This window comes from Podarcis muralis, chromosome 8 (genome assembly GCF_964188315.1).
Source record: "Podarcis muralis chromosome 8, rPodMur119.hap1.1, whole genome shotgun sequence".
NCBI classification, from domain to species: Eukaryota; Metazoa; Chordata; class Lepidosauria; order Squamata; family Lacertidae; genus Podarcis; species Podarcis muralis.
In genome coordinates, this window is record NC_135662.1 from 20,627,182 (window position 1) to 20,639,769 (window position 12,588).

Here is a 12,588-nt window from a genome sequence, read left to right on the forward strand (position 1 = left end):
AGGCAGACAAGCAAGCAAGCAAGCAAACAAGCAAACAAAAAAACCCTCTGCCAAACCCAAACAAACAAACTCTGCAAACAGTTTGTCACCCTTTTCAATGCCAAAGATATCAATTCATGCACACTTGTACTGATGCCGGTGTGCACAGATAGACAAGATATAGATTATGAGATAGACAAGTGGATATAAAAGCATCTTAAACTCTGGGCTGCAGACACACCATATATTTAAAGCACTTGGCTTCCCTCAAAGAATTCTGGGAATTGTAGTTTATTAAGGCTGCTGGGAATTGTAGGTCTGTAAACTGCAGTTCCTGCAACTGGACTTTACCTACCACAGATCTACAATTCCCAGCAGCCTTAACAAACTACAATTCCCAGAATTCTTTGAGGCCATGTCCTTTCAATGTGTTTTAAATGTACTGTATGCTGTGTACGCAGCTTTAGGGGCCATTCCTTCTCAAGTTTTTTTGTGGGTGTGTTCTGCAGTGTCCTTGACACAGTAACTGGGCATTGGCAGTGAATTTGTTCGGCTTTGATTTCTTCTGCAATGCTACCACAATTGGTTGCACTGCAGCCCTTCCAGACAGTGATAAAGTGAGACAAAAATGAACTTGAATATTTCAACTCTTCATGGAAGAGTTCAATTTACGAAGGCCTGGGGGCACATACCTCTGGGTGGCGGTGAGAGATCATTCCAGAGTTCAGGTCCCACTATGGAGAAGGCCATTCTATGTGTTCCCTCCTTCATCCCCCAATCGCAGTGGCAATCAAGAGAAGAGTGTGCCTTGTCAGGATTGAGTTGGGTGGTAATGAAGGGGCTTCTCTTACAGATACTTGGATCATTGAGTTGTTTAAAGGTAAAGGGACCCCTGACCATTAGGTCCAGTCATGACCGACTCTAGGGTTGCAGCGCTCATCTCACTTTATTGGCCGAGGGAGCCAGCGTACAGCTTCTGGGTCATGTGGCCAGCATGACTAAGCTGCTTCTGGTGAACCAGAGCAGTGCACGGAAACACCATTTACCTTCCCACCGGAGTGGTACCTATTTATCTACTTGCACTTTGACGTGCTTTCGAACTGCTAGGTTGGCAGGAGCAGGGACCGAGCAATGGGAGCTCACCCCGTCGCGGGGATTCGAACAGCTGACCTTCTGATCAGCAAGTCCTAGGCTCTGTGGTTTAACCCACAGTGCCACCCGCGTCCCCACTGAGTTGTTTAGGGCTCCATAAAACCATTACTATCTGAGCAAATGTCTAGTTCACACCCACCCACCCACTCTTACACATATACCATATTGTTATGTCTGGCTATAAATACAAATCAGGGAGCCAGGGATGTAAGGAGGTTGAAGAAACCGAATGATAAGGGGTTAAAAGACACCAATTAATCCTTCAAAACAGACGAGGACTTTTTCCCAGTCTGGCTCAAACAGTCTGCTAACTAAAGTAGCAGATGAACAAAAACAACAACAACAAAAAGATTTTATCTATGAAGAAAAGCTGTAATTCTGATCTGACGCTTTCAAAACACATTGGGGTGCGAAAACAATCAGAATTTTTTTTATGAAGTTAATTGGTTCTAATTATAAATTGTAGCTATGTCGGTCAATTAGATTTGACAAACTGCCCCGTGATATTCTTGCAAGGAAGCTAGTAAAATGTGGGCTGAGTGGGGTACAGTAACTGTTAGGTGGATTTGTAGACGATAAACAACAGTGGGCCCAGAACGAAAACCTTTGACACCCCATTTCTTGCTTTTTCCCAGGATGATGATGGTCTGGAGAAAGCCAAAAGACAATGACAGAGATTGTTTTTTTTTTTCTGCTTGACAAATAGGCACTGGGCTGAAATCTGAACATATTGTACAATATCTGAATTTGCCATCGGCAACAAGACCCATTGAACATAATGATGCACTTCCAGTTATATAGCCACAAGAATCTTGGAATTTTACTAAGAATGACACTGAAAGTGAAAATCTTGGCTCTGAGGTGGAAGCTCAGTGTGAAGTACAGGACCACGACCCCTTATTTGCAGGACCTGGTTCCTCAACCGGCCCTCATTTGTTAAAGCTAAGGAGGTCTTTTGGTGGTGGGTCAGCACCTTGAAGGGAGACCACCTAGTAACCCCATGCAAGTGAATTATAGGCATGGGATTATATACAAAGTGAATACCTGGTGTGATATCCTATGGATATAGAACACTATTATAAAATGCATCTGTGGTGATAATTCAATGCAGCGCAACAGATCCAGGTTCCAAGTAGGGTTTTCCTTAAGTCATTCGTCCTCAAGCAGCTTCCCCAGTTTTAAAAGTCACGTGCTGAGCTGCAAAGGGGACTGCAGGAGGAAAATTGCCATTGCAGAAGTTTAATGTGTACACAGTATTAGTTGCAAATGTGCAGTGCGGCTCAATGGATCAGTGCCAAGTTGTTTGAAATCTTAGTCGGGGGGGGGGGGGAACCAGCATTATTGCTTCCCTCTTCCACATTATATATACAAACACACTTTTCAATCTTGTATCGACATGCAAAGAAATAATCTGGTGAGTTACATTTCCCAAACTGTTTGCTTTTGCTTTAATCACATCTCCGATGCAGAAATGATTCTGTGTTTTGATGAAAGAAATGAAATTGGTCTCTGTTCTGTTATCATGCCTGCTTTCTACACCAATCGTTTGACAAGAATCGCAACCCACTCTCCGATTTAGCATTCCCTGAGAGAGTCGCTCGGTCACATACCCATTATACGAGAGCAGATATTTTCCATGTGCGGCGGTCTGTGTGTTAATGTTTACTGGAGGGGGACGGGGATTACAGCAAGCCTGGACCCTGCAAGTCCATTTAAATAGTTCAGTTTGAACATGGGAAGTCTATTAAGGTGGACTGTTCGACTCGTTAAACTTTGTCAAAAGGCTCTTAGCCGTTTTCTGTGCAGAGGGAGCTGAGCAGGCGTGCATGTTTGAGGTCATGCTTCGAGCCAGAGTGTAAGATGATCCTTCTTTGCCGAACCCATCAGGCATCCCTTCGCACAGGGACACACTCACTCACACACATTCCACTCAAGTCATCTTGTGAAAGGCTGCCGGCTTCCAACTTGGCTTGAATGTACAACCTTAATAAAACACGCCGAGGTCTCCGAGAAAATAGCAGTTCAGCCGCAGCGAGGGTAGGAGAAAGAGGCTGGGGTATGCCTGGGCAGCTGACTCAAAGAGGCTGCACGCTGAAGTGTAACAGAGAGGAAACGATAAATCCCGGCTACTATGCAATAAATTGCTCAAACTCCGGCTAAGGAAGCAATCAGCTCTGGTGCACTTAGTCACTGTTGTTGTTGTTGGTTTTTTTTAAAGTCACCATTTATTATCTGAATCTTCTTCACTTTTCTTTACCTTCTCTGATCCCCCAAAGGGATTTCAAAAGACAAGGTAAAGCATTTTTTTTTTTTTAGAAAAAAAGAAAAGAAAAGGAAGGAAGGAAAGAAAGAAAGGGGTTGGGTCAAAATTGTCTCTAAGAGCAGGAAAGGAAAGGGACAGTAACATGACCATATTCCTTCAGCTTGCTTTCCTTGCTACACTTCTGACTCACCTAGGCTGCAGCAATCCACGCCGGGGTCCAGAGTCCAGTGCCAGAAGATATAACCGGATTCAGCATGGACAGTGCACCTACACGTTCATCCTTCCAGAACAGGATGGGAACTGTCGTGAAAGCACCACCGACCAATACAACGCGAACGCTCTCCAAAGGGATGCCCCCCACATGGAGCAGGATTTCTCTTCCCAGAAACTGCAGCGCTTGGAGCATGTGATGGAAAACTACACTCAGTGGCTGCAAAAGGTAAGCACTCCATTTTTTTCCGATTCCTCGCACACCTTGCTCAAGTTGTACATGCTGTTCTGACTGAGATGTTATATTGGCTGGGCGAACATTGCGTACGTGCTGATAAAACGGTGACAGCATCCTCTCTGTTGTGGAATAAAGCAAATCAAGCTTGGTGCATGTTTCTTGAAGATTCCCCCCACTCCTAAAACAAAAAAAAGTTTGATCTCTTTAGTTTCCGAACATAAAAGCTAAGGCTTATAATAATCTGTTAGGAACTTCTGAAGAAATATATTTTATATCATTTGCTGGTAGCTTATGATCAGCTAACCTGTCGACAAGCTAAAACAGGCTCTTAAAAAATAAACTGCATGCAATATTTTAAGCATGATCTTGGTGCTCATGGAAATAAGTATTGCCAGTTGGTTAGATAAGAGATTAAGCATTATGGATCTATAAAGAGAACTGTAAAGGTTTTTTTCTTTTTTAACCCTCATAAAAATAAAACAGCTTGCATCTGATATCAATATCAAGTTGAAATTTATTCCAGTAATAAATTTCAACACTGCAGGGGATAACTGATGAATGGTTTAAGGGTAATTACGGTAATCGTTCAGTACATTGTGCCTCATCAATAAACCACTGGACTCCTACCATTTTTATTTTTATTTTGGTTCAGCTAAGAAAAAGTTGATACAAGTTAGGAATGTTATAAATGTGCTTAGTCAGAAGAATAATGCTGGAAGTTTTAGATGAGACATGCATGCACCTTAGTAGAACTGTGGCTAGGTAAAGGGTTTGCTGTTTTTGTTTACACTGGGTTGTCATCTGAAAAGCAGCTTTGAATCACACATCCCAATACATCACCTAACTAGTGATTTGAAAACTTTTTGGCCATTCTCTGTGCCTGAATATTCTGAGGCTGCCTTTCTACATTCTATGCACAATCCATTCCTTAATTATACAAAATGGTCACCAAATGTGGTTTATTATATCACAACAGTGATAATCAGCTGGACAGGTGGATTTCATGAGCACAATCCTGCACTACAATCCTATGCACCTCATCTCAGAAGTAAGACCTGCTGTTTTCAGTTGGATTTACTCCTACATAATGGTGCATAGAATTGCAGCTTTAAAGCTTTCCAGAGAAGATCTGCCTCATTTAGACTTATGAATGTGTTGCTACTGCAGTTTTACTGGTTCAATGTTGCATTTTAACCTGAAGAATAGCTTGGGAGGAACCCACATGGCTTCCATGTTTTGGTGAAATTGTACAAAATTTGATATGCTGTGCTGTCTTTTACTCTTCATAGGCATGCATCACAATTCCAAGTGCATTTCCCTAGAGATAAGACTAATCTAATGCATTGGGAATTCCTCCCAGTTAAAGGTTTGTAGGATTCCAGCCTGTGCCTCCAACTTCATTGAGAGGAGACTTAAAGTAGTGGAAATGCTTTTATAATAAACACTTGTTCTATTCAGCATGGCTTTGAGCAAACCTTATGCAGGAGAGAAATGCCTGCATTCACAAATCCTCTGTGTTCACGTGTTATTGCTTCTCTTGTGGAAAGAGCTGCTCTGCTAGAAGGCATCTAGGATGTTGTTCCGTGTTCTGCATTTGACCACTAGGGACTGAACTAAGCCCACTGTTTTATTTGCAATCTGCACAAGAGGGGGGGGGCGAGAGAGGGGGGAGTAAGGGAGGGAAAAAACCTACTTCTGAATTGCAGTTGGCACCTAGGCTCCAAGAGAAGATAGCCACTGGCTGACTCATCACCTAAGTGGTATGTCTAGGGAGAGCACCCTTCAGTGGTTATTGGAATTTTGAAACTAGGCAAAAGGTTTCCTGACGGGTCCATTCAAAGCAGCAAACAAACAAAGGTCACATCTCTTTCTGTGTCACAGAACAAAATAGCCTGCTTCCCAGCATGATAGGTGGTGGTGCAAACGACTCTTCTATTGGGCTCCGTTATAACATACCAGCACAATCCATTTGCTGCATTGTTGGTGTCAATGTGGGCCATTTATATTGCAATTCCTCCTTTCTAATAGCAAAGACTATATTACAGTTCCAAAGCTGAGGTTTATGCCCCCTAATCCCCCCCAAAAACCCCTGTCTGTTCAAATAAGTTTCTGTTTGAGCAATATATTGCCACAGACAGAGTAAATGAGAAATATTACTAGTCCCATGGCTATGACCCAAGCGCAGCATTAGAACTGCTTTAAGAATCTGGGAAGATATATATTTATATTCACAGTGCTTGTGTCTATGTGGGTTCCTGAGCCTTTCCTGTAATGTATCACATTCATTAAAACTGTTCGGCATTAGAGCACGTCAGGACATATTACTCCTATTAGAGCATATTCCAAACACAGTCTTGTACACTTTGGAAAGCAGGCTGGCAATGTAAGAAAGGATTGTAGTATGCATTGTTTAACGAGGAAGTTGACATTGCGAGGGTCTTAGTTTAGCTAATCTGGAAGAAATGTAGCCTGATCTTTCTTTAACAAAAAGCGAAAGGCAGCAGATTTTGGGAAACAAAATAAATATTTTTAAACCCCTCTTAAAATGAACTGTCAGTTTGAATCTTTCTGAGGATTGCCTTGTCTGAGTTTCTGCATTGTCCAATGACATTTGCATATTCAGGGTTGGTGTGGAAGTGATTGGCTGGAAGAAGACCCAGCTTAGCAATGAGGGGCTCTTTTGCCGAAACTACCAGAAGGTGATGGTTTGGGAAGCCTATTTAGCCCTTTTCCCTAGAAGGATTTGTTTTAACAAGGGTAGCTTCCTTCGTTATTTAACCCTGGGCTGCGCATCTGCCATGTTTGTTCTAACAGCGTCAAACAGACTGCTTACTGGTTTTTATTCCTTGCAATAACTGGCTGTCACGCAGCATTGAAATGCTTAGGTTGTAATTTCAGTGTTTAAACATTGTCAAAGAATAACTGACATTTTTAGCTTGGCAACTATTCAGGATTTTTTTCCCATGCTGAGCGAATGTATGGTATCAATAGAAGTACAAATAGTTTCACAACTGTGCAGATGTATGTATGGTATCCATTTAGTCCTCTCTCAACACAATGCTTGAGATTGCTGTAGGTGGATGGAGTTGCACATCGGCATAATGCGGCCAGCATTATTTTCTTTTTTCTTTTTTTAAAAAAGAACCTCTCTCAAAACCGTTTCTAGCAAAAGTGTTTGGCATTCAATACCCAACAGTTAAAAGCATAACCTTGTTAAAGAGAAACCACTGGTGGTTGTTTCTGTAATCAGACAAAATCTAAATTAAAAATGGGTCTGTTAAGCCGATCTCCCATGAATCAGATTGGAAGATAATTCAGGGGAATGTTCTCTGTTCCTCTTACCATGTTGCAGAGTTTTCATGACTGAGTAATTTGAATATGTTTTCATAAACCTCTCCATATACGCTTGGGATGCCTGATCGCATGTTGTACCTATTTTCTGACCGTAGACCACTTTAGTCTGTTAAGGGTGTTGTGTATGGAAGGATGGCTCAGCATTTATGATAGCCTTACAATGTTGACGTTTCCTGAATTGAGGCAGACAGAATGTCTTTTCTGTTGTCATTCTCAAGATCCTATCTTTCCTGTCTGTTTCTGTCCTGTTCATATGTTGCCTTTCTCAGGCCACATCCACAACTATACATTTAAAGCAGTATCATGCCACTTTAAACACTCATGACTCCCCGCAAAGAATCATGGGAACTGTAGTTTGTTAAGGGTGCTGAGAGTTAATTTCACAGTGCTATAATTCCCGGAGTTCCCTGGGAAGAGGGATTGGCTTAAGCTACTCTGAAAAAAGATGGAGGAAGGCAGGTTTCATCTCAGACTCCAAGTACAACTTGGCAATGCAGTGCAAAGTGCTAAGTGAGCCCTTGTCCTTCAGTGCTTGTTTTATGCAAGCAGGGAGATGAGCAGGTTGTCATTGTTTTGCATACAGCAGCTGTTGAAAATGTTATCCCCACTCACAGTCTGAGGTAGTACAATCCATTCTACCATCTCATTCCCGTCTGGTTTTGCTCCATGTGTAGCTCAGTCCTAACCATCAGTTAGCAACTAAGAATGATAAGTGCCATAGCATAGAGAACCATGGTCCAATTTACCTTTTAAAAAAGGCCTTCTGAGCAGTGTGACTTGGCCATTTCATAATGTGTGCTGAATTTGTGGAGTTTTATTTATTTATTTATTTTAGATTTGCGCTCAAATTGTTGTGTATGTATTTATTTCTCTTAAACGTTCTGTTTTCTGATCTCTTTACTGAGCACCACTTCAGAAACATTGGTTGGCAGCTCCTTTATAAATTCTTCAATAAACAAACAAACTGAAAAGCCACTTACCGGTAAGTAACACAGATGGAGTTCAGAGGGAAGAGAAATCCCAAAATGCTTTACTGGAGAAACTGTACAGAACAGTCTATAATATGAGGAGAAATAGAGGCTTTATCTTTCTGACTTCAGGCCTTGTAGACAGCAGGGAGCCATTCAATCAAACATACAGAGGAAAACTGGCTCAGTACTACATAGCCAGTGAGGCCATGTGCTACCTCAACCAACATCATGCCGCTCTGGCTGGTTGCTAAGCAATACCTTCACTTGTCCAGTCTTGGCTAGTTGGCTAACAGAACTAACCCTGAAGTTGCACATGAAATTATCCTTGCAGTTACACTTCAATTAAAAGGTACTCTGAACATCAATGTTCTACCCTGAGTAGTTGGTTTCTAAGGGAGTAGGAAATCTGTGTATGGATTTCTGCAGTTGCAAGGTGTTGTAGATCACATGCCCAGGGTGGATGTGACCCCTTTTCTCTCCTTTTGCTATTCCCTTCTCACTTTTTTCTGATACCTGAATCTCCCTCCTCCTCTTTTTCCCACTTTTTCTCCCCACCCCAAAATGAACCAACTTGAATACTCTCAGAATTATTATTATTATTATTATTATTATTATTATTATTATTATTATTATTATTATTATTATATTCCACCCATCTGGCTGGGTTTCCCCAGCCACTCTGGGCAGCTTACAGCACATAATTTCTTTTGGTAAAACATTAGGCATTAAAAATTTCTCGATACAGGGCTGCCTTCGGATGTCTTACAAAAGTCAGATAGTTGTTTATTTCCTTGAAATCTGATGGGAGGGTGTTCCACAGGGTGGGAGCAACTACCGAGAAGGCCCTCTGCCTGGTTCGGAACAATTGTATGGGAAGCAGCTGAATCCAGTAAGAAATTCTCCAACTCCACGTTCGACCAGTGCTTGCTGGGATAGAATCCTTAGTTAGAATATCAGCTGAGATTTATAGTTTTTCTAAGCATTACTGAGATTTAAAATGTGGCAATAAACCAAATCTCTTCTTGGCAGTGTCCATGAAACACTTTTCTGATCATTTTGTACAGAGAAAAAACCTAATGCACAGGCTTTAGTTCATTCAGTTATGATAGCCTCCTCTCCATCTCAAAAACGAGAGAGATGTTGGATGATGCTAGTTGGTGCTATTCAATGAACCTCTTTTCAGTGTCACCCAACTAGGAATGGAGGAGAAATTAGATTCGGTATGCATTTAAAGATGAATATATCAGATTCACACTTTCCAAAACAATATGCAAATTGAAACACATCTTTCCTTTGAAATTCATAGTCCCTCCCCCAACAAACATCCTTTAGCAAACATGCATAAAAATGAAGATATTATTGAAAAGAACATACAAAAGTCTATTTTCTATTAGAGGAAATTGCTTGTGAAATGTGTGCATTACTCAAAACAGCATTTAAAATTTGGAGACATTCACATTACAATGCTGGTGAAATTTCATGCGGATTTACATAGATATAGTTATAAATTGCTGGAAAATGTGGAGAGCTGTATTCAAGATTGGGTTGATGAGAAATGGAGAGAAGTGAAATTGACAGATCCTTCCATCCTTATGGTTAGCCACCCACTTTGCCTCTAAGCCAGAATGACCAGGGAAAGTAGTGTTTTGGGAAACTTGTGGCTGGTGACGAGGGAAAGACACGAGACAGATTTTAAAATGCAGTGGGTTGCTCTTTGTTGGTCAACCCAGGGTAGTCTCAATCTGATCTGGCTGAAGCCCTGATCCACCCAAATCAGGCTGATTTGGGTCAGTACTTGAGCTTTGACCAAACTGGCTACACAGCCCTATTTTTCATCACGTAGTCCTTTAAGCTGGAAATGCTAGAGACAGAACCAGGCACTTTTTTAGAATGCAAAGCATGTGTCTGCCCCTGGGTTAAAATGCTCCTTGTATGACAGAGCAGTATTGCCCAGGGTCTGGGAAGGAAATTACCCACAGCAGGACCAATGGTGGTTACAAAGCAGTCACTAGGAGTGGGCAAGAAATTCAACTTCCCTACGGTCTGTTTTGGGATTCTTTTACACCTGCGGCCAAGAACAGAGTCAGGCTGGAAGCGGGATTTTATTTAGCAATGAAAATTGTCTCAAAAGCATTGCACTTTGTGTCCAAAAATAAAAATAGTTGGCTGCTTTGGGCATTAAAAACATCTTTCTCCTATTCATGTGGCTGAATTTCGTTAAGAGCTTTATTCATTCACATTCTGGTAACCCACAGAGATATTCCAAGTGCCCACAACAAAAGTCAAGGGATCCCCAGCGTAGAAATGCTAAGGATTGGTCAGAATTGAGAGATTACTTATTTGGCAATGATAAAATAAATACACGCAAGTGGAAGCATCAAAGGGCCATTAGAAAAGAGAAGCAGCCTATCTTGCTTTGGGGGGGGCATCATCACATTTCTTTAGTTTCTCAAAATGTTTCCCAGGCTTTGATGGAGAGCCTTGTCACAATGGGCCATCCAGCCCCAAATTATTTATTTTCATTAATAACAGTGGTAGGTCGGCGCTTTGCGGTCACACTAAATCATAGAAAACTATCAGTCATCAGACTTGTCTCTAGGCTTGTCCCTGACATTCTCCCTGGGAGAACTCGCTATCCCTAAAGCACCAGTGTATATTTTACTAATCAAATGCAGAGGACAAATGGAGGCAACTGCTAATGTGATGAATAAATGGTGTATGTATGAGTTGATAGGGTCCAACAAGGGATATCTGCAGATGGCAGTCAGCATCTTCCTGCACATCTGTTGCTGGTGTGGACATGCATTTGGATGTGGGTCTACTGGCTGGACCGAAATGGCCCTCTGCATTTATTTATTTTTAAAATTAAAGATTTTCTTGTCTTAAAGAAGTATGTGTAATGTCTCTCGTATTTTTTCCATGTAACATTTTTACAAATCACTTTCATTTGTTGAGACATTGGGGGGGGGAGGGGGGAAGATGAGGGGGTAAGGTCGGGTGGCAATGTTTCTATTTTGCTTAATGTATGTAGGGTTTGGTGTCAGTGTTGCTTGTGCTGTTCATTTGTGTTTCTTTGGTGGTGAGAGAGGTTGGGGTTGGCCTAGGGTGTGGTTGTTTGTTTGTGATTGGCTGTGGTGATCTTTGTTTGTGAGTGGGGTGGGTGGGTGTTTTGGATCACGTTAGCCATATTGATTTGTATGCTGTTGGTGGCCAAGAATAAGCCCCAAATACCTGCACCTCCCCAGCTCAGAAGGAGGATGGGGAATCCCCAGCATAGAAGCATATTACATTGCCAACCAAATACGCTATGTTATGCCATATATATTAGAAGATGAGACAAAACAATGGGTACACCTAGAGAGGGCCCTCTGCATTTTGTGGCCCTGTTCATAAGCAATGAAGCAGGGGGAGATTTATCCCATTGTGGCAGGGGAGGGAGGTTTACACATTGAAATTTGCCACTGTTGTGGGGTCACTCACCTTTAGCAGATGGTGTCTTCTTCGTTCTATTTTTAAACTTCTGTGAGTGGGTGCTTTGCTCTCTCGTAGCTCCCAGATGCCATACCTAACAACCAAGGGATCATGAGACATTGTTGACAAGGCTGAAGACTATGAGAACTCTTGAGTTGCAAGGGTCATACATACATACATACATACATGCTTAATGTTATGATTTTTGAGAGAGCATTCAAACATGCTATTTGCCACCTGGATTCTCGTGGTGTATTTTAAGTGAGCTGTGCCATATGATGATTTCTAAGAGAGCATACATAGGTTTTCAGCAAAGCTTGGGACAAAGACATCCTTATGAATCCTCTTGGCAAAAAAAGTCTATTTTGCCTGGGTTTTGCTGGACAAGATTACAGCTTTTAATTGGGAAACATTTAAACCTATGCATTGATCTCGTCCCACTCTTATTTACATTGAATGGTTTTGTGTGCGGTTCTATATTGCAACAATGAGTTACCATTTGTAATATGCTTGCTGTCTTTCAGCATTACACAGGTCACTGCTCTCAAGGAGCTTACAGTCTACAGGTCCCCATCTCTTATTTTGCTTTAAACCCCGGGAGCAAGGATTTAATTTCACCCCATTCCTAGATTGGTGTGAGTTTCTTGGAAAGCGATTTGCATTCCATAGGATGGGTGGAAGCAGGGAAAGTTGTCGTTGTGTCTTTGGGTGGCATGCAAACTACAGCTGTATGTGCATTTAGATGCTAACAGACTCCTCCACCAACCCAACCAGTGGCTGTTAGGGCTGGTGCAACTACTTTTTGACACCTTTCTAGACGCAGTAACATACCTAGAACACCCACACATATACACTCATGGAGCTCCATACAAGTAAAGATGTATCTGTTTTTCTGCAGTGTTGGGGAAAGCTTGCTTGTTCTTGCACAGTGCTTCTTCCTTGCTGCAACA

At 41.8% G+C, this 12,588-nt stretch overlaps 1 protein-coding gene and 1 long non-coding RNA gene across 2 annotated transcripts in view; one reads left to right on the forward strand and one right to left on the reverse strand.

The window, feature by feature from the left end:
* LOC144328672 (uncharacterized) overlaps positions 1-3,720 on the reverse strand; it is a 36,799-nt gene extending 33,079 nt beyond the window's left edge. Inside the window, exon 1 of the long non-coding RNA XR_013393860.1 lies at positions 3,585-3,720. This is a non-coding gene — a long non-coding RNA (uncharacterized LOC144328672). The remainder of the gene's footprint in view (positions 1-3,584) is intronic.
* Positions 2,699-12,588, forward strand: part of ANGPT1 (angiopoietin 1) — a 144,505-nt gene continuing 134,615 nt past the window's right edge. The window contains exon 1 of the mRNA XM_028736293.2: positions 2,699-3,833. Within this exon, the coding sequence (XP_028592126.2) occupies positions 3,537-3,833 (297 nt within the window). The 5' untranslated portion in view covers positions 2,699-3,536. The remainder of the gene's footprint in view (positions 3,834-12,588) is intronic.